This window comes from Maylandia zebra, linkage group LG9 (genome assembly GCF_041146795.1).
Source record: "Maylandia zebra isolate NMK-2024a linkage group LG9, Mzebra_GT3a, whole genome shotgun sequence".
Taxonomy (NCBI): Eukaryota; Metazoa; Chordata; class Actinopteri; order Cichliformes; family Cichlidae; genus Maylandia; species Maylandia zebra.
Window position 1 is genome coordinate 28,169,720 of NC_135175.1, and position 21,087 is coordinate 28,190,806.

The following is a 21,087-nucleotide window of genomic DNA, read 5'->3' on the forward strand; positions in this document are numbered from 1 at the left end:
GATATCAAACCTGCGGAAGTTTTGCCAGGCTGTCAAAGATTTGTCAAGTGTCAGAAGTACTTCATGGCTTTTGGTATTAGAGTTATCCGTGCCCTTTTGGGAGGCATTTAACCTTTTTATGACCTGCAGTCTGTCAGTATCACACAGATGGATGTCATGATATTATTTTTATGCAGAGATAGGAGGCGATGGTGAGCGTAAAGAATAGAGAGATAATGAAGCATCAGGCTACAAGTTAACTAATGTGTTTACTGTCATCTCATTAATGCTGAGCTATACTCCGCGGTGCCACTCTTTGTCTAATACACAAACAAATGCACATCAGTATGCAAACAGCACGTTATTGAACACTTTACAAGATCTTGCAGGGTACGTTTTGCTCTGAGTTATGATTGCTGTCTCTGAATAGATGCTGGCTCACGCTCTGAGGTGAGTGTGTATTTGTCCGCGTTGGTGTGTTTGTTTTATGGAAGGGTTACACCAGTTTAAAATTCAGCACACGGGCTACTCACAAAGAGAAAAAAAAACAGACTCACACCTTTTTTTCCTTTTTTTTTTTTTTGAAGCTACAAAGTATTTTTAATCTTTCCCACATAGTGTCAGATTCTCCCATATGGTGGTTAAATCTACACCACTGTTTCTGAATATTCCACCGTGACCCGATGGAAGCTAAACTTAGCTACAGCTGCTGTGTGTGTGTATTTATCTGTCTTCAATAGGGCACAGTGATGTCAGGATGGATATGTGGTGAAATGCAGTGGTATGTGGCCCATTCAAACTGTAGGATTTGAAGGTTTAGGTCATGATTAAAGTGAGTCTGCATTGTCGTGCTCCTGAGTTCTACCTAAACCCCCTAAAAATTCCTATTACATATGCACATAATTCAAAAATAATTACAGCTGGAGATACCAGAGTTCATTCCCCCCCTTCAGGCACTGCAAGTAATGTGAAAACAACACTCCAGGCTACATTTTCCATCACAGTAAATGGGAAGTTTTAATTTGGTTTTGTCAGAGTTTCAGGTTGAGCAGACTATTTCTTTTTAAAATCAGTGTCACACTCTGTTTACTGCCAATCTCCTGACACCCACATGAAAAGACCAGAAGTCTCAGCCAGGATATAATCCATTTTAAATATGTCACCCTGAAAACTACTGTCATGTCCTGTCGGTGTGCTTAGGCAGTCTTTGTTAGCGAATATACCCAAGCTGTCAACTCCACCAGGAAGATGATATTTTCTTCTAAAGGACAAAGTCACAAGACTAATGTCAAGTGCTAAGGTGACATACGCACATGAACAAAGCAAATCAGCAGTTACAAAGTGAACATACAAAAGAAACATTTCAAAATAGGATAACAAAGGTCATCAGGATTACGAGGTTATTAATGGTTAACCAATAAAAACCAGCAAGTCAAAAAAAATATTTCTTTTTTTCTGGAACTGTGGTTCTCTGTGCTCTGTGCTTCTTTTGGGGTCCCCCTTTCTGTGATTGGTTCCCTTTGGTCTCGCGCTTCCTTCATCCCCTGCTACGCCTCCATAACCTATTATGTTGATCAATTGTTCTCTTAATTCTTCAAACTTGGTTCAACCTATCATGTTCGGGACTCTCTAATCAAAAGGATTAGCCTAATTATTATTTATGTGTGTAAGCGTGTTTTTGCATTTACCCCTCTGTACTATAAGCCATTCCTATAAGCTTTTGACCTCCACATGACTGAGTAGAAACTCCTATGAGCACGATTGCAATGTGTTTATAAACAATCATTTATACATATATAATCTTCAATGTTATTCACTTGGGTAAACAGCACTTTTGACACCCTTTTAAGAAGCTCTCTTCTTCTCTTATCTGATCACAAACAAGTGCAAAGTTTCCAAGCAAACTGTCTTAACGTCCTGTTATCTGTCTCTGCAAGCATTTTGTTTTTACATTGACCTTTTACTACACTCTGTCACCTTTCACTTATTCTACTAAAAAAAATCAAAGAGAAAACAAAACAAGGATTTTCAATCAATTAAGTTTAAGCATAAAAGCAATTACTTATGAGTAAGTTTTATCATAGCTAAATTATCAAACACCCAGAAAGTCCTAACATGATCATAAAGCCCCTTATTTCAACTTAAACCCCAAATCCCCCCTTCCTGACACACTTTATGTGTCACTAGCAAACACGTTAAAATGATCTGGTGGTTTGTCTATGCACTTAAAACACCTCATAAAAGTGTCATAATTTTTTTATTTCATCACAGTAACATTAAATTTATATCCATAAAACTTTAGTTGTGTATGATACATGGTTGCGCCTCAACATTTTAACAGTAACATTACAGTTATACTCTCAAAATCTATATTAGGACATGACATATTGGCCTAAACCCACTCAGCAATGGGCTAAAATTACCCTTTTCTTCATTTATCCAGCTGTAGGTCTTTAGAAATCTCATTTCTTATTACACAGTTGGTTAACATTACAAACAAACCAAACAATACTGTAGCGTCGGCATCTATCAGTAATATTAAGACACTTGCACTCCTGTTGTCTTTTGCTATAACAGATGGAGGCATAAGTGATAAACCGAGTTTGGACAGGATTTTTAGAACCTTTTTGATTTATTGCAGTGTTTTTTCAAGACATTTTGGGAAACATCACAATAAACAACAAACGTATGATTATTTCCCCCAAAAGCAGTACAGCTGACCTTAAACCCCACATACAACATTAACAAAGGAAACATTTATTATTGTATCAATATAAAGTATCAATATAAATCAGTGGTGAACAGCTGAAGTGTCGCCACAGAGTTTATTTGTTGCTGAGATGGATTCCTCGAATTTATATTCATTGTCAATAAAATGTCCTTTTTAACCATCTACTTAACAGAAAAGCAGATAATATGCTAAACAGTATGTTGTAATTGTAACACAAGTCACTCACTTCTAAAAGTCCAGGTAAATGGTATATTATCTGAAGCAAGACTGTCAAGAATATTTGAAATTGTTGTATAAATTATGATTTAATTGGAAAGATAAATAAATATTTCTGTTAAACTACTGATTGGAGGAGAGTTTATAAAAACTGAGGCATTAGTATCTCCAAACATGTTGGGATTGGGGTTGTATTTTGCCATTCTTCAGAGTCAGTGGGCAAGTCTGTGTCTATGAAGATTATCTGCTTTCCTCTCCGCCTGGCTGGAGAATCCTGGAAGAAAACAGGCAGATAAAGGCATGGTGAGCGATTTTCTTTGGCTGCTATCAGCCGTCTCAGAGCTGCCGACCTCTGACAGACTGTCTGTGACGTTCTAGACGATGAAGAGAAGGCCAGTTTACTACTGGTAGCTGAAATATAGAAACATTCTCATGCGCAATTAGCGATGCTGACCCTTCAAAAAGCCTGCCTCATATTCTTGAAGTAATAAACAAGAAATCCATTTTTCCAAGTTTTGCTTTGATTTTTTGTCTTCGGCTAATGTTGGTCAGAGATTTGCTTCTCAGCTCTTGGCCAAAAGTACTTGGACAGCCATACTTTTCTCTACTTCACATCTGGGGTTCTGTTTTGTAAATTGAGGCCCATTCGCTCCTGTAAAGGAAATTCATAATGCTGCTGTAAACAATGATAATTTAGTTAATAAAGTGATCCAACTCTGTGCCAGCAGTTTTGGGAAATTTCCGGCCTGTTTCAGCAAGGCAGTTTCCCCATGCATGAAGCCAGATTCATAAATAAAAGCGTTTGCCAGTTTTGAGTGGAACTTCGTGTCCACAGTCCTGTCCAATGCTTTTTGCACAGAGCAAATCCCTGCAGGCAGCTTCCAAAATCTTGTGGAAAACCTTTCGCCAAAGAACCTAGGCAGTTTTAGCAGCAGATTAATATCCACAACTCTGGGGAAAAAATGGTAAACAAACACAGATGGGTTTGACTTTCAGGTGAACACTGGAATGAAAATTGCTAGAGGTGCTGTATCTGTGTCTCCATAGTGTGTTCTTTATAAACTGCATAAAGAACTGATAAACAATAATAACAATAATCATGATAACAGATGTATGAGGATAGTGTTTATATAGTTTATGTAGATGCAAGCTAATAAATATCTATGAACTTCTATTATGAAACCAGTTTAAATTTACATTCTTTTTCTTTTTCCCTTGTGCAGAATACTAAACAGCTAGTACGTGGCTGCTGTTGTTGTTGCTGTTTGGAATAATTTTCCATGTTAAAACTTAAACCAGCTTCTGCTTTTGTTATTCCATCTCTTCTCTCCCTCATTTAGAACACCTACACAGCACACCCACGTGGCTTGGGCTGGGCACAGCAGCCGCAGTGCTTGGATATTGTGGTTTCTGTGTCCCGCTGGGAAAGTTGCAGCACAGACTGCCACTCAGCGCTCACACTCATTTTCTAAAACACACACACACCCATAAAGTATAAATATAGCATCTGACTCAACCTGTCCAGCCCCCACACACACAGAGGCATCAACACACACGATGCTTGACCCAAAAGGCTGAGCGGCCCACACTGACTCCATGTGGTGAACTGCAACTACTGCAAGTAATTATTGCGTATCCTCACCAGCACCATACAAATAGCACACATTTACAGAGATATGAGTAGACCAATTTGAGTATCCGGTTAGGGTACGATGTAAAAGATATACAATAGCACCATTTGTTCTCTTACCATGCATCAAAGAGACATACTTTAGCTAATATCAGTGTGTGCAAAGTTGAGGTAAAAAAGTAAAAATAAAAATAAAGCAGCGCTAAATATTTATTAAAAGACACTATATCACAGACTGTAATTGTTGCAAGATGCCAGTGTGACTTTTTAACTCTACATATCTTTGCTCTAGACAAAGATGTGTTTGATATTCTTACAGGTGTCTCTCGTGGTCATTCATGAACTCTTCAAACAGTTTGGAGACATTGTCAACTCTGCACATAACCCTTCTTATATAGTGGTTATATAGTGAGGATTCTCATATTAAACACGGTCAGAGTTTCAAGTAGTAAGGGTCAGCATGAGTCCAAGTAAGCTCAGGCTTCAAACTGCTCTAAACAGTTGGCCTCCAGCTGTTTTTTTTTCTGCTCTTGGCCCTTTGTGATGTTAGTGAGAGTGGATCTCCCTAATATGGTTACCTCAGGCACATAGCTCCCATCCACCTGCTCCAACTGTGAAAGTTTGTTCACTGCTTATCCATTCTTTAATTAGCCGCAGTGACCGACAGCTGGCTACACTAGGAGGAGGTTAAAAAAGCGGGGATTAAACCCTAGAAACCTGAACTGCTTCAAGGAGAAGTATTTTGTTTAAAAACAAATCTCAGAATGCAGCTCAACTTTCAGCTAGGCTAATGCTAAAAGATGAAGATCTATAAAAAGCTATGTAGACAAGTGAATAGCTGAAGGTGTAATTAGCTTTATGTCGCTGAAATGATGTGTTGTATTAATATTCAGGCTGAATGGCTTGTGACCACTGTTTCATGGAAGACAAATAGCGTATTTAAATTTAACTAAGCAACTCTTGTAAGCTGATTTTAATATGGTAAAAGTGACCATGAGCACTTGGCAACTGCAGAAAAGCATTATGCTATACGTAACTCTGTATCCAGTGTTTTCAGGCCAGTCAGCATTTCAGAAAATTTCCCTCACCTATTAAAAGGGACGCTGTTTTATAGAGCTTGTGATTAAAAGACTAAATCCACTGTTTTATACCACAATTACAAGGTAATGAGCATAATATTTACCAAATGGAAACAATCTCCTATCATCTTCATTTTTGTGGATGTTTGCGTTTTTCACTCTCATCTTCTGGGTCAGATTCTCAGAAGCTGCTGATTCAAGACTGCTGAATTATGTTTTCTAGGAGGTTTACAGTTTGTTTTATGACTCTACAAGAAGTAACTTTTGTTTGCAGAAACAAAGGCAGCCAAGTGCTGACTTCAAGGAAAGGTGGCATTAAAGGAAGAGGACAGTGGATTAACTGAGGAGTTGCACCAAGACAGATGTAAACCTACTCTGGTAGAGTCCAAGAATAAAAGTACAGAGCTAGAAATGAGGTCAAGTTTACCCTAACTTGCAAAACCACACTCAGTAACACTTTCAGATAGCCTCAATAAAACTGAATATTAAAACCCCAATGAATGTAGGATTTACTGCAAGACTTAGTTTTACCTAGATGTACCAAACAAAACAGTCTACTTCTATTAGATCTAATTCCGAAAGGATTGTACAAAGAAATCTTACCAATAATTGATGCATTCAAGGTAGCTGTAATGAAACCACTACTGTAAAAAGCCTTTACTTGACCCAGCTGTCTTTGTTAATTATCTCCAACCTTCCTTATTTCAAAAATTCTTAAATTGCAGTCCTGTGAGACCTCAGTGCAGCATTTGATACAGTATCACTGACCACAGTATTTTACTACCGAGATTAGGATATGTTAAAGGAAATGTACTGTCTTCACACACGAAAGGGAATTTTGGAGTTCCACAGGGTCCTGTGCTGGGTCCAGTATCATTTATCAAACATGCTTCCCTTAGGCAATATTTTACAAGGCTGTTTTCTTGCATTATTTAAGATTTAGGACCTTGCATAATCTAATCAGAAACAATTTGTCTCAGAGTGATACTGAAAAGCTAGTTCACAAATTAATTTGTAGATTGTTTTAAAATTTACCTGAAAAGACATTTGTTAATCCAAAACACTATAAGGAGAGTACTGACAAGGACACGTATATTTCTCCTACATTAGCTTATCTTCATTAAATTACAGTCAAATTTAAAATCATTATCCTTACATACAAAATCTTCAATGATCCCATCATATCTTAAACACCTCCTAGTACCATATTATCCTAACAGAGCACTTTACAGGCTTGCTTATAGTTTTAAAAGTAGAATGGGAGGCAGAGCCTTCAGCTTCCAGGACTCTCTTCTAAGGGAATCGGTTCCTAGTTTGGATTTGGGAGACAGACATCCTCTCTACTTCTAAAAATAGACCAAAAACTTTACTTTTGATAAAGCTTATTGTTAGGGCTGGATCTGAGCCACTACTGCTGCTGTGGGACTTTGTGTGGTGGACTGAGCACTTCTTCTCTCACGTTATTTCACTCCCCACATGTTTACATACCGCTGCAGTGTGTCAGAGTTTTGTCTTCTCTCTCTCTCTCAGCTTGTGTTTTCTCCTGTCTGCCTTTGCTTTTTTCTTTCCCCTCAGTCAACAACCAGTCACAGCAGATGACTGAGCCCGTTTGTATTGCAGGTTTCTTCCTGTTAAAAGGGAGTTTTTCCTTCACAGCTTCACAAAGTGCTTACTCGTAGGATTTTATGTTGGGTTTTCTCCAGAAATTTGTATAGTCTCTTCCTCCTATACAAAATGCATTGAGGTGACAGTTGTTGCAATTTAGTGTTATATAAATAAACTTGAATTAAATGAAAAAATCTGAATTGGACAGGAATTGTAGACATGTCTCACATGTTAACTGTGGAGGACTTTAACCTTAGTATTCTTCACTTTTTCTCAGTAACATCAAACACAGTATGCTTCTCTGTCTTTATATGTACACTTTTGTACATACATGTACACGTTTGTCACGTTAGCAAATGATTGACTTTTTTCTTGCACTCAAACTGGATTTGCATCCTCCACAAAGTATTTGCAGTATTTGTGCTTCCTTTCAGTAGTTTGGTTGCGATTTGCATCTTTTAGTCTGGACTTTATAAACCCAGCCTATCTACATCACGCATCACACAAAATACCTGCATTAAATATCAAATATTAAAATAAGCAGCTGTTACATAGTATCGATGGAAACTTTAGTGCTGTCAGGAAAGGGTTCTGATAAGTACGCATATTACCAGGTAAGGGACAAGTAGAAATTGTATAAATGGCCCCTATTTTGAATTTAAGCTCCTTATAACTCAATGCACAACCATACTTGCAAGCGTGATTGAAATCAAACTTTTTACTGTTTTTAGGTACTGTGTACCTACTCAAAAACTAAAGCTACAATACTATTGGTACTGCATTTTATTTAAAATATAGTTTTAGTGTTTTTCTTCCTGGTTTTGGAATTTTTCCTTTTAAAGATTACATTAAAAATTTAACTTTATGGAAGTTTAGAGATTAACTTGCACATCCTATATAATATTTTTAGAAAATAATTTTCCTTTTTATAGTGTATTGATGAAGTTTTATTTTCTTTGGAATCTTGCAAAAATGAAGGGAACTACAATCAAACCTACATGTTACTCCTTGGTGACCCATCGTAGTTCACTCTTGGCGTTTTGTATCTCTGAAAGGTTAACAGCAGGCCCAGGTAGCTTCACTGCTCCTGGCAATTTCTTCTCCTCTGGTGACTGGGCTGCAGCGCTTGGAGGTGAAGGATCCTGATTTAAAAAAATAAATTGTGTGTGAGGTGATGGCAGCATTGCTTTTACCTATATTTAAAGAGAAACTTCATCATCTTATAAAGGGACAGATTGCAATGGAAGCTGCTGCTTAAGATGCCTATTCATAACAATGTGAGCTTTTAGGAAAGGCCTTAAAGAGACAGCAGCAAAAACTACCTGTGTCCGCTAGAGTATAAACTGAAGAGCCTCATAGAAGGCCAATATAAGATAAGTAAAATAAGAATAAAAAGGTGTAGCTAGAAAGTAGCTTTCTAGTTCCTTTTTAATGTCAATTAAATGCAGTTCTCAGGAAATTAATTTTGTAGTTTTTTGTTATATCTTATATTATACTATATTGTGTTATAAAGTGATCACAAAATAAAATCTGCTTAGAATAAGTAAACAAAGTTAAGGAAATGTTTCTTTTATTGCCATGCCACACACTACAGCATTTATAGCCCAAGTTAATTTGCAAAGCTATTCCCTAGATTGGCCTTTTAAATATGTAAAACTCAGCAACACATACACAGTAGTTAGTAAGAAATGCTAATTGTACAATAAAAGCTTACATTAGAAGCACAAAAGTGGAATAGAGCCAAACTAGGAAATGTCTGAGTTTATTTTTTTAGTTTTCAAGACGATATTAGCATACATTTGTATCCATATTCAGCTCATTTGGGTCAGGAAAATTCAAGTTGTAAATATATGCAGATCCCTGAGGTGGTCATGCGTATGTTGAATTTACAATTTAAATGTGACCACATTGTGGGGGGGGGGAAAAAGCATCAGCTCCACAAGCTGGCACAAGCTGTGTCTGTCTTGCCCACTGGCATTAAGGTGTGGGTAGAGTGGGGATGAGGAAAATGCAGACCAGTGGACTGGGTGTGAAATGTGTTATCTCACCTCTTCTGTTTCTACTGTGTCCTCTCTCCTCTTGACAGGATGTCCCGCCCCTGGACGCAGAGCTCCCATCGGGATGTTCAAATTAGCCTGAATAACAGCAAAAACAGCCAATGAGACCCTTTCAACACTTGATACTCAACTGTCTGCGGTGTGTGTGTGTGTGTGTGTGTGTGTGTGTGTGTGTGTGTGTGTGTGTGTGTGTGTGTGTGCGCGCGTTCAGGCTTCTGCTGTTTCCTCAAAACCCAATGTTTTGATTATGACCACTGCTTCCTTGTTATCATCATGTCCCTAAAAAGAGACTTGTGTTTTTATGAAAATTGGGAGAGACATGCTTAAACATAGACAGACAGACAGACACACACACACACACACAAACATACACACACACACAGATAAGAACGATCTACCTGCTAACTCGATGTTCTACTGCTGCCTGCCCCAACGTCCAACCACCTGGATTTGATGTGTTTTGTATTTGTACTGTAATGTATTGTATATAAGCTCACATTGTACAGCTGTACAGAGTGGGAGTGTGATGTGTGTTAACGATGTCTGTGGATGTTGTTCTATGAAAGAGTTATATATTTTACAGACGTTAAGGTTTTGAGATTGGTGAGGGAAGGTAAATCGCCTCATTCGCAGCATGTTTGCTGATATGTTTGTATCACTGTAACGTTGCTTTGGCTGGAATCGTTTGTTGTCTTTATGCTTGGCGTGCCGTCAGCATTCATGTCCTTGCACACCACTGGCACAACCCAAAGATTAAAGGAATATTTCACCCCAGAATGAAAATTCAGTCATTGCGCTTCAAAATCCATTTTCAAGAAAACAAAACCACATGCTGTAATTCAATCTGAGCCTCCCATGCATAGGAAGAAAATGTTTATTGCAGCTCAGGCTTTTATTTTTCCACCAGCCATTAAAAGATCATGAACTTTGAGAGCAAACCAGTAGATTTACCTGATTTATTTGGATACGAAAATGCCCAGTTGATCCCCATAAACCATCTCAGTTTCAGTTTATCTTTGTAGTTATGTAGTTTTGTTTATGTATTTGACAACAATAATTTTAAATGTCCACTAGTATCAGCTTTTCCCCCCTGACTTCCTGTGACAGTAAACTTAACAGCTTTAGACATTTGGGCAAAGCAGACCAAGCATACATATCTCAGTAACCTGATTTTCTCTCAAATTTTTAAAGAAAAACAACAAAACTATTAAAACTATTAATGATTCAAGTAAGTTACTCCCAGTAATTTGACGAAAGAAAGTAATACAACATGAAGTGACATAAAGTCAGCCAACTAGACTGAGCTCCTACATAACATGGGGACTGAAATTTTAAGGCATTTGCCACATTTGGCCAGCTGGAAAATCATTATAGAAACTCACGTTTAACTTTTACGATTAATGAATTGAGGTTTAGATAAACATGAATTAAATATTTATCTGATTGCAAAGTTAAGTATACAGAGTTCTAAGTTTAGAAAACATGTGATTTGGCATGTTCTCTTTTGTTCAATACCTCTTCAGTACAGCACAGAAACACATGCAAGATATAATATAACACTTAAACAGCTGATTAAGAGGTTAAGTCTGTGTTTTAACCTCATATGTTTCCCTGTGCATGTACAAGTCTTTCATTCATTCCTCATAAAGTTTAGATCCAAGATATTTTCTACTCATCATTTTAATAATTCTAATAGTCTTAGCAATAACCAGGCAAGAAAACACTGGTAAATTCCACATTTTGTAGGGGCACAGCTGTTGCATAAAGTAGAGTGTATGTGTGAACTTTCGCCAAACAGCTTATGCAACACACGTCAGACCATTTTTTATCTAAATAACAGCACCAACGCTCCAAACCTCTACTTATTTATCACCATTAACCTTGTTGCTAACCACATCCACATATACAGTATGTGAAGTAGAAGTGTGAGAGAAGCTGTCTGAGACGATACCCTATAAAGTCAACACTAGCTGTGAGTCTGGGAAGAGGCTGAGACTGAACTACAGTATACCTCCGCATTTTGATTGATTCTGTTAATGTTTTTTGAAGGTGAACTAATCCTTTAAGCTTGCCTGCTGACTAGCTGTTGTTATAACTTTATGTGAACATGAAAGGAAAGCCTAGATAAGAAGAAAGACCTCAGTATCTGACAGGTAAATGGAAGAAAAACAGACTCACAGACTAATCCTGTTGAGAGAAAAACAAACAAACATACAAATAAGCTCAATAGCCAGACTTCTTGTTACTTCCACATTGTAGTACCATTATGTCTGTATTATATAGGAATATGTTAAACTGAATTACCAAGCCGAGTTTAAGACTTGAACTACAGATTTGATTTAATTTACTTGACTGTCAACTGTTTTCAAAAGCTTAACAACTGAATTCCCTCAGACAGCCTCTGGTTTCCATTTCTTGCGTATGTGTTTTTAAAGTTGCTTTCTTAGTCAAACTGCTCTCTGAAGCAGCTGTAAACAGAGCCTGTTGTGAAAACCTGCTTTTACTGATGCTCAGCTGACTTAGTACTTTACCCCTATAATATTCTCGCATTTATGCTGGCCTTTCTGATTCCACATCATCTTCTTCCTTTTACATGGTTGCTAATGCTCCTGAATCTCTGGCAACCTGTGAGGTTGAAATATTAGGGCAACATGGAAAACGAAGGTGCCAAAGCCACTTGAGGGTGGCTTCAAAGGTGATTCATTCCCTCATAGAGTTACATGTTTAACATGGTCAACTTTAGAGCACTAATAAACATTTGCACCCTGGTATAGAAAACTCCTGTAGTGTTTTGGGTCTTTCGAGCTAATTCATCCATTCATAAGAGCTGTACAGAGTTTTTTTATTTGTTTGTTTCTTTTTTCAAGTAATTCTAATATTACAGGTATAGGTAGCATGCCAGTCATAGATAGGCAACCAGATGCTTTCTGCAAGGCTGATCTCCATTAATTTAAGTCATGACAAGGACCTGTCCACTTTATTAGTGTTGTCGGTGCCTTCAAAGCATTTTAATTTAATAATGTGGTCCACTGTGTGCGGTACAACAAATCTGTTTGGTGAGTGAAATCTTAGTACTTATTAGTCTTTTATTTAACAATAATTAGCAGGTAAGTATGTCTGTGTACAGCTTATGAGGGAAGTTTGCTTTTGAGGCATTTTGTAATATAGATATCTAACAAATATTATGGTTTGCTATGTGGTTTATCTATTAATGGCCAATTACAAAAATGTCTTTGTCCCACTTTTTGTTAAGTTAAATTCTAGTGCTATATTTGTATTTTACTTGTATGCACCAATACAGCCTATGGTTGCAGCTTGAAGGGTGCAAATGTTTCTCTGTAACCATGTCTACCAAGGCATTTGTCATTATCACGCTTCTTCTGTAACAATGCAAAATTTCCCTATGGGTTCATTTTAAATGTCTTTATTCAAAAAAACACAGAACATGTTTAATTTACAACCTTTTATCCTTATTTGCAAACTGATTTTGACTACATTGACTTTGTATAACCATCATCTTTACATGACTATCGTCCATGCATGTGTTGGCTCTTCCCAAGATCTTTGTTCCTTGACATTGAATTGGCAACAGGTTGCAAATAGACATCCTGAAAGTTCTAGACTTGTCTTACAGACTAAGAGGAGGCTAAGGACAAAAGTTTAATTAAAAAAAAAAACACCTAAATGCAGAAAATCATCATCTGATGGAATATTAAAGGGTATTTAGGCAATAATTAATAAATGGAAAACAATAGCTGTCTGCAACCACCTTTTGAAAATGTTTGAAGCTAAAGCAATTAAAAGATTTGTTATTGATGAGCTAAAACGTGCAAAGCTGCTGACACTGAAGTATAAAGAGGTTTTTATCATCCAAACATTTATAATGTGAAATCGCATTGCTTTTTTTCTTTGTGATAAAGTGATGATGGACTCTTTGGTGGAAACTGAACTGTGAACCTCATGGTTGTACTGTTAATAAAAAAAGAAACTCTGTTCTGATGCCTATCCCATGGTTAGACGTGAAAATGAGCACAATGAGAAGTGAGCTGATGGAGGAAACACACAGAAAGCCACCAACACAAAGAAACTGCTCTGCATATGTTCGCCTTGCTAAAACCCTGCACTAACAACGCCTTGATAATGTATATGCACAGTTTAAACTCAGCATTTGCCTTCGTGAATAAATACTTTAATGTGGAAACCTGAATTTGTCTTTATTGAGGAGCAGGAAGAGTTACTGTGCATTTCAGTTGTCTTCTATTCTGCCTTTACTTTTGTAAAGTTAATATCATGCAGGAGGTAACACACAACGTTTTGAAGACACATCCACCTTACTGTGCATACAGATGGAAAAAAACAAACTTTTACCTGAAGGGCCTTAACGTTGGTCGAAGGTTTGGACATAATCCCCCTGGTGAGTCCGCTGACCTGCAGGAAGCATAGATCACAGACATTCAGGTGTGTTGGATCTTTGTTCTGTGTACTTGTGAGCGTGTGTATGCATGTTGGGGGCACTGGTACTCAGTTCCTGTGGTTTTCACGGCCTGGGATACCATTTCAGTTGCTTAGCGACTCTTGGGGAGTTAAGCAGGCAGAGGAACTGTTCTCTGAATCATTCATGAGAGGGAGACAGAGTGACTGCCAGTATAAAAGTACCTCAATTTCACTTTTGGGATGACTTTTGGATTGATGTAAAGGTAAAATAGAAAAAAAAGGCAAAATAGAAAAATTTCTACTACTACTGTCAAATTTTTTCTTGGAGATTCTGTAGTTTGGTAATGTAACACGGTACACAGCAGTGTGAATGATAAACGTCACTTTTGTACAGTTTTTATTGCTATAAAGTTGTAGCTGAAGAGGGAAACTCTTCAAAATTCCAGTGTGCTGCTTCACCACCTTTACTGCTATGAACTTTTTTCAGCCAAATGTATTTATATCACAACACGAGCAGAACCTACAACAGAAACAGCTGTTTTACCGGGGCGAGCAAGGCACGTATTGGTTATTTAGTGCAATCTAAAAATAGACATCAATTAAAGTGTAGGAAATTGAAAGCAATCTTGCTCCTTTCATCTCAAACAATGTTGTGTGTTATAAGCTTATCTTATTGTGTGTTTCCACTATCTTTTCAATTACTGCCATGTGTGGACATAGCTGTCACTGCGTCTTTAGTGGCTGGATTAACTCTAACTCATTCTTACAGTCAAGAAAGCTGCACCCCACTTACAAACCAAAAATTCCCATTGGTGCCACCAAATTGTGCCACAGTGGTAAAGCCAATGTGTGACCCACTTGACACTGCGACATAGACTGTAATATAGAGTGGTAAGTTTAGGTAAGAGTAGTGAGTAATATAAAAAACTAACCAGCACCTACCAGTTTTAATATAAAATTCTTTATTAATATAAAAATTGAAATAAAAATCACTTTTATATAAATGAATAAAAATATGGAAATATGAAATTGTACACATGGAGTAATTTCAAATTGAATCTTTATTACTGCAACCCATACAGTACCGTCCTGGCCCATTAGGGGCTGACATTTTTGGAATCTCTGCTCTAGGACATGGACATCTTCATGGACATGTCCATGTCCTGTTAACAAGGATTAACCAAAAGAAAATGCTAAAAACAATGTATGTCTATATCCTAATCAGTTAAACTGAAATTAAGACAAATCAAAAAGTCTAAAAGGAAGAAAATAGCCTGAATGTAGTTAACACTAGCAGTGGGTTTTTATCCCATGTAGGTCAGAGTCTATATGCTTGTACTGAACGAGGTTATGCTCCTGTCTAGTAGTTAGGGCCGCTTTGGAGTAAATGGATGCATATCTATCAGCAGCATAGACAGTTGCAAGTAGTGATGGTCTGACTGTGTAACCTTCCACTACAATAGTGCTGTACTTTGATGTCATTACTTATTCACAAACCAGTATTATTTGTTCACTAATAATTGGTTCACTAATATCTCACGTCCTCCAAAGTTGACTGACTCCTATAAGAAAAAACAGAGAAGTCACTAAAGCCTGTTTAGATGGGGTGAAACTGAGCACTCTGGTAATCTAGGAAGTGAAGCGTACTAGCGCATGTTTAATGTTGTATAAGGGAGTATGTTAACCCAGATGATGGTTTTCCAAACCAAATATGGTTGAGATTAGAAGTAAGCTAAACCAAAATTTCTTAACCCAACCAAACAGCAATTAAAAATAAAACTTTAGTCTCCTTGTCAAAGGTCAAAAATCTGTCTTTGTTTCCTCCACCTAACAATCATTCGTTCTTGAAGTAGAAACACGTCTGTGTGTCTTTTAAGGATCACTTACATGGGTCTTTTCAAATGGAACAAAAGTGTCTCTCACCACTTTGCAGTTATTTTTTACTTGCTCCCCTCCTTTTAACTATAAATAAACTACAAATCCACTCCAAGCAACAAGTGGTTAACTATCATTAAAGTTTCCACGGCCTATTTATCTTATCTCCTAGTAGCTACGAGGGCCAGATGTCGACTGGTTTCTCCAATGTCCTTGGTACAACAAAACGAAAGAAGGAAAAAGCTTTTCTGCCCTTGTGAGTAAAAACATGGAAATACACAGTACACACATTTCCACTACGTGATGATATTAATGTTGGCTGCCCGTAGCAGCCGCCTCAGTGACGCCACACTGCAGAGTCTGAAAAGCCCTTTCACTTTGCACACTCATGTCTGTCATGCAACGAGGCAAAGAGGCACAGGTGAATATATTATTTATGCTTTCAGGTTTTTTAAACCAGATGCAACACAGTGGTATGCCAGTTTATTTCATGAAACCTGTGAAAAAGTCTGTATGCCTGCATGTTTTTGCTTGAACATCAATAAAACTTTAAAGAGGTGCAGCTGTGCATATAGGTTTGTCTCACTTTGATTACAGATATGAAACACAAGAACAGTTTCAAACTCATGTGTGAAATACCAACATAAATAATGCATAAAACAATTCATTCTAACTTTAAATAAAATTCTTTCCTTTCTTGCCAAGAGTGTAACAGAAAGATCAAAGCCGCTCCTAAATCTGTACGCTTAATATTTAATAGGAGATGATTGGCTTAGCATAAAGTCTGATTCTGCAAAGTGAAAACATTTTGAGGTTTCATGGACTTTAGACTTTCATGGCTGGAAACCTAAGAATTTCCAGTGATTGCTAAGGTAGGCTGACCTTGGGACACTGACACTGTATCTTGCATCCCATTCAAATCCTTCAAATCCTCCTCTTTCTCCAAATAATGAATCACATAAGGTCATTTTATTTCCCAAGTTGCTGGCTGTTGATTTATTAAGAATAAATGCAGTACATCAATTGCTGAATAACCAAACTCAATAAAGAATTTGGCTTAAATTTTTCCCTGCCATACTCTGAGTTCTCCTTAGAAACTTACATAATAATCCTTTTAAAAGCCACAGAAAGCTGAATGACTTTGACAGTAATGCCATCAACTGTCATGCCAATAAAAACACAGCACATAGACATAACATTATGTAAAGGAGACTGAACTTACCAGTCGATGAAACAACTCTTTCTTCTGATGCTTGCTTTTTTACACCCACTGCTCTTGTTTATTTGACTCCTCACGCACTATTTGCCTGTCTTCTCTCCATCTCTTTCTCTTCCTTTCTTTTCTCTCCTTCTCCCTCTCCCTCTTTCACGCTCACTAACTCTCTCTCTCTTTGCCTTGTAAGTGGTAGGAGGATTCCTCTCATATCTGGGATTTGTTCTCACTATAAATAGACGAGTGATACACAGAAGGGACCTGCTTTCTATCTATGCTCACATGGACACACACAGCGACGGACCAAAACACAGTCAAACAGACGCACTGAGCACTGGAAACAGCTTAATTTGCATAGATTTTAAAGGGTTCTTTTTTTTAAAACTACATTTACAGATTAGTCAGGAGCAGCAAAACACATTTAACTCCAAGACCATAGTGACTTTAACACTTTTTACATGTATTAATTCATAATCCACACTCATTTTAAAACTCTTCAAATAAGATCCAAAAGTTTTTAAAATTTTTAAATGCAGACCACTGAAATGCAGCACCGTCTGCATATATGATGTTTACATATTTTTAAGCTACAGTGAGATCTTTGTAAACTTAAAAAAGATGATTTTTCTCGTACCTGACTGGGCCAAACACCATTTAAAAATCTGATGCTTTAACCATGAACCAATCAAACACAATGTTGCCAGCTTCTGTTATGGCTGCTTTTATGATATTTGCTGATGCAAACATTTACTTAAGTTATATTTACAGGGAAATAATGCGAAATAGATTCAGGGCATTTCAGCATGAACCAGAAGCTCTCATATATTGTAATGTTCTGATTGACAAAAAATAAGGGACTCACGTTAGGATCAAACTTAATTTTTAAAAATTACGATCCAGCTTGTCTGCCAATGTAATTCAATCTCATTCAGCAATATTTATGATGACTTGATCCCTAATTTCAAATTGCTTTTAAGGTTTTAAACAATTGCAGAAAAATGCTCCAGTTAAGAATGAACCATGAAACTGTCTGCTAGATTATCGGATATTCATTCATTCATAATGAGAAGTGAGGTCACTGATTTAAGCATTTGGATTTTTTTTAATCTACTCATGTAGCAAAATGTTCCAAAGAGTAAAATAATTTCACTGCAGCTTCATTCAGAAAATAAAACATTTTACTCATGAAACTCAAATCTATCTGTTTATATGGCATTCAGAGATGAGATGCATGGTAATTTTTAGCTCTTCATCAAACCCTGACACTTGAGTCCCGAAAACACCCTTTCCTAATCTCAGTGACTAAAATGGGACTGGCCTATTTCTACCCCGACGCACACAAACACACAGAAAGAAGCAGTCATGCTGGTATATCTGCGTTTATACACTGATGTACAACCAGAAGCCCAGAGGAGACCTGTGATCCCACAGAGTTAAAGGTGCGCATGTGGCTATGAATGAGTGTGTGCTTTCTTACCTCCTGGTGTGCGTAGCTGCTCTGCCTTGCCTGTGCGCTCTCTGAGGTCCTCTTCGGCTACCTGACCTGTTTCCGCTTGTCCTGATTGGCTTGCGAGACAGAAAACTCCTCCCAGAGTGGAACCCGACCCAGCATCAGAGAAGTAAAATGAGTTTCAGCCTCTGTGCGTCTGTGTGTGTGTTTGTCTTTATTACATTGTGGGGACAAGGACCTGTTAGCACAGTCATGGGGTGGGAACCAGAATAAGTATGGGGACCAAAGAAAATAACTTTTATATTTAATCAAATTTTTTAATTACAAAATACCTGACAAGTTGCATGTTTTGGACAGGTGGCCCTATAATGTAACAAAGACAAGGATAGGTGTGTGTGTGTGTGTGTGTGTGTGTGTGTGTGTGTGTGTGTGTGTGTGTGTGTGTGTGTGTGTGTGTGTGTGTGTGTGTGTGTGTGTGTGTGCACTTCTGTATGTTTGAAGTCATTATGACACATTCAACCTACCTTTCTCTCTGGATGTGTTCTTCACATGAGGCTGTTCACATTTATTGCAGCAAAGCACAGCGATCGTCAGGCTTGTTACACTGACCTGTTGTGTCCCTGGGTAGTAAAATGAAGAGGCTCAAACTGAAAGCTTGTTATATATTTCAAACTATGCAAATGCAACCCACACACACAGGTCTCAACTGTTGGGAAGGACCGTCCTGGTCTATTATAGATAAACACTTTCATCACTGAATGTGTTTATTGTGTTGTTGCAGAGATCGGGTTGGTGGAGCCCAGAGGAGGGAAAATCCAAGGCATAACATTTCTCGACATGATCTGATTAATTGCAAATTGGCTGTATAAAGTACAAAGATCAAACATGACTGAATCTTGTGGTGCAGGAGAAAGTCAAAGAACTTTTTATGGATATGTAACGATGAGGTTTTTGTCAAGTTGTTTTTTCTGCCTTGATAGAGCAGTCTGTAAAAAGTTCTACAGTATTGTGAAAAAGAAAGTAGACCTAAAGGATTTAAAAGCTTGCAGAGAATTTTGGCCCACTAGTTTTTACAGTGTTGTTTCAGTTGATTGGGGTTTGTTGGGATTTGTTTATGCACAACTCTCTTAATAGTCACCACAGCATTTCATTCGGGTTGTATTCTGAACTTTGACTGAGCCACTGGAACACCTCGATTCTTTTCTTTCTCAGCCATTCTGTTATAGGTTTGCTGCTATGCTTCGGGACTGTTGAACTGTTGCATGAACCAGTTTCAGCCAAGCTGTGCCAGCAGTACTGCTACAGCTTGGCACATTTGAGTCTAGAATACATTAATTTTCGATTCAGTTGGTACAAGATGCCCAGTTCCTTTGGTTGAGACAAAACCCCGTATCATCACCCTTCCACAACTGTGCTTGTCAGATGAGGCGGTCGTGCTGATATACTGTGTTTGGTTTTCACCAAACGTGGTACTGTGCATTATGGAAAAATATCTCCACTTCATTCAAAGGACATTTGAAATCTGGTGGTTTGTTGTAAACACAACCTTGCAACCAAGTCGTGCAGGTTTGTTATTTTTCAAAGTTCTTCTGCTTTTATAGATGTGCTTAAACTTGCTGATGATCAGTTAATCGAATGCATTTGATTAGCAGCTTCTGGCTGCTACTTACACACTCAATTCCTCTGGATTGTACTTAGTTTTCCAAAGAACTGCATGGAGTCCTGAGAAAATATTCTTTTGCACAAATCTATAATTGAAAGACTTTGAGTATTATTATAGAAAAAACAACTAGTAGCAGAGCACTGGGGTCATATTTCCTTTTTGTGTTGTAATTTTAGTTTCCGGATTTTTTATCTTGGAGCTGGTCCAGCCAGTCACTAGTCGCAAGTCCCTCACTTTTAAACTTTTGACCAGCCACATGCTTATGAAGGCCATTAAGCTCAACACGGCAATATAAAAGCAAGATGGCACACACTGAACCCCCCCCTCCCCGAAGATAACTGAAAAAACAAACAAGCAAACTCTACAGGTGGTAACTGCAGCATCTAATAGATATTCAATGTATTGCATAGAGCTAATTGTATTTGGGTGTTGCTTTTGGCTTTTGGTTATAAATGTATCATGAAGGAAGTGAGAAGGTGTGGCTAATGTGCTCATTTGTTTTGGTCTGTGCTGTGGCTCTGAAGTTGTTTATGCTGTATATCACCTTTAAAACAAAGAAAACCTGTGGAAAAGTATCATCATTCAATAATGGGAATACTGTAGAGCTCAATCAATCATTCATTTCACCTGAACAAAAACCCCATCAAATATGTTCTTTTTTTTTTCTCCATTGAAAACATTTACCTTGTTGGAAATCCAGAATCATGCTCCCATAATAATACAGACTCTGTTGATATTTTTTTTAATGGGAAAAGTTTAAATGTTGTTTAAAAGGCATCTGCTAGTCCAGTGTAAGGTTCAAAGTCTGACAATCCAAGGTGACTTAAAGGTGATCGAGTTATTTACATAGTCCTGAGGAATAACCATTTACATATTCCTCAGGACTATGTAAATATCTTCCAAACTAACCTAGAAATGCCAAAAGGAAGTTTATTTCATAGGCAAATAATGAAAAAAGGAGCTTTACAAACAATATAATCTGCCTGTCTGTGGATAAAATAAATACACCATGGTGTGTATAATCGGTATCACTAAGCGCACAACCACAAACTGTTGCCGCAGGGCCTAAAAGGAGATAAATGTGGCTGTGGCAAAGTTTGATATTACTTACTTTAAGAGTAAAACCTCATAAAGGAGGAGGTAAACTGAAATTGG

At 37.6% G+C, this 21,087-nt stretch overlaps 2 protein-coding genes across 4 annotated transcripts in view; one reads left to right on the forward strand and one right to left on the reverse strand.

Moving 5' to 3' along the window:
- Positions 1-13,491, forward strand: part of cnksr2a (connector enhancer of kinase suppressor of Ras 2a) — a 112,369-nt gene extending 98,878 nt beyond the window's left edge. For both annotated transcript variants that reach the window (XM_076888299.1, XM_076888300.1), the window contains one exon: positions 9,327-13,491. In XM_076888299.1, the coding sequence (XP_076744414.1) occupies positions 9,327-9,374 (48 nt within the window). In that variant the 3' untranslated portion in view covers positions 9,375-13,491. The remainder of the gene's footprint in view (positions 1-9,326) is intronic.
- Positions 2,218-18,366, reverse strand: smpx (small muscle protein X-linked). 2 transcript variants are annotated; one of them, XM_014414114.3, is made up of 5 exons: positions 18,297-18,366; positions 13,666-13,725; positions 9,289-9,375; positions 8,239-8,382; positions 2,218-3,200 (listed from the first exon to the last, which is right to left on the reverse strand). In XM_014414114.3, exons 2-4 carry the CDS (start codon positions 13,699-13,701, stop codon positions 8,242-8,244), a joined length of 264 nt encoding a protein of 87 aa, XP_014269600.1. In that variant the 5' UTR covers positions 13,702-13,725; positions 18,297-18,366; the 3' UTR covers positions 2,218-3,200; positions 8,239-8,241. The 2 variants fall into 2 exon arrangements, with proteins under 2 accessions (XP_014269600.1, XP_004551893.1); XM_004551836.4 differs by lacking the exon at positions 18,297-18,366 and adding an exon at positions 16,829-16,987.
- Between the last annotated feature and the right edge of the window lie 2,721 nt (positions 18,367-21,087).

Coding starts and splice junctions, on each gene's coding strand:
- smpx (XM_014414114.3), bottom strand. CDS start 13,701: ATGTCCAAACCTTCGACCAACGTTAAGGCCCTTCAG. Junction 9,376..13,665: donor CCAACGTTAAGGCCCTTCAG/GTAAAAGTTTGT, acceptor GCTGTTATTCAG/GCTAATTTGAACATCCCGAT. Junction 8,383..9,288: donor ACACAGTAGAAACAGAAGAG/GTGAGATAACAC, acceptor TTTTTAAATCAG/GATCCTTCACCTCCAAGCGC.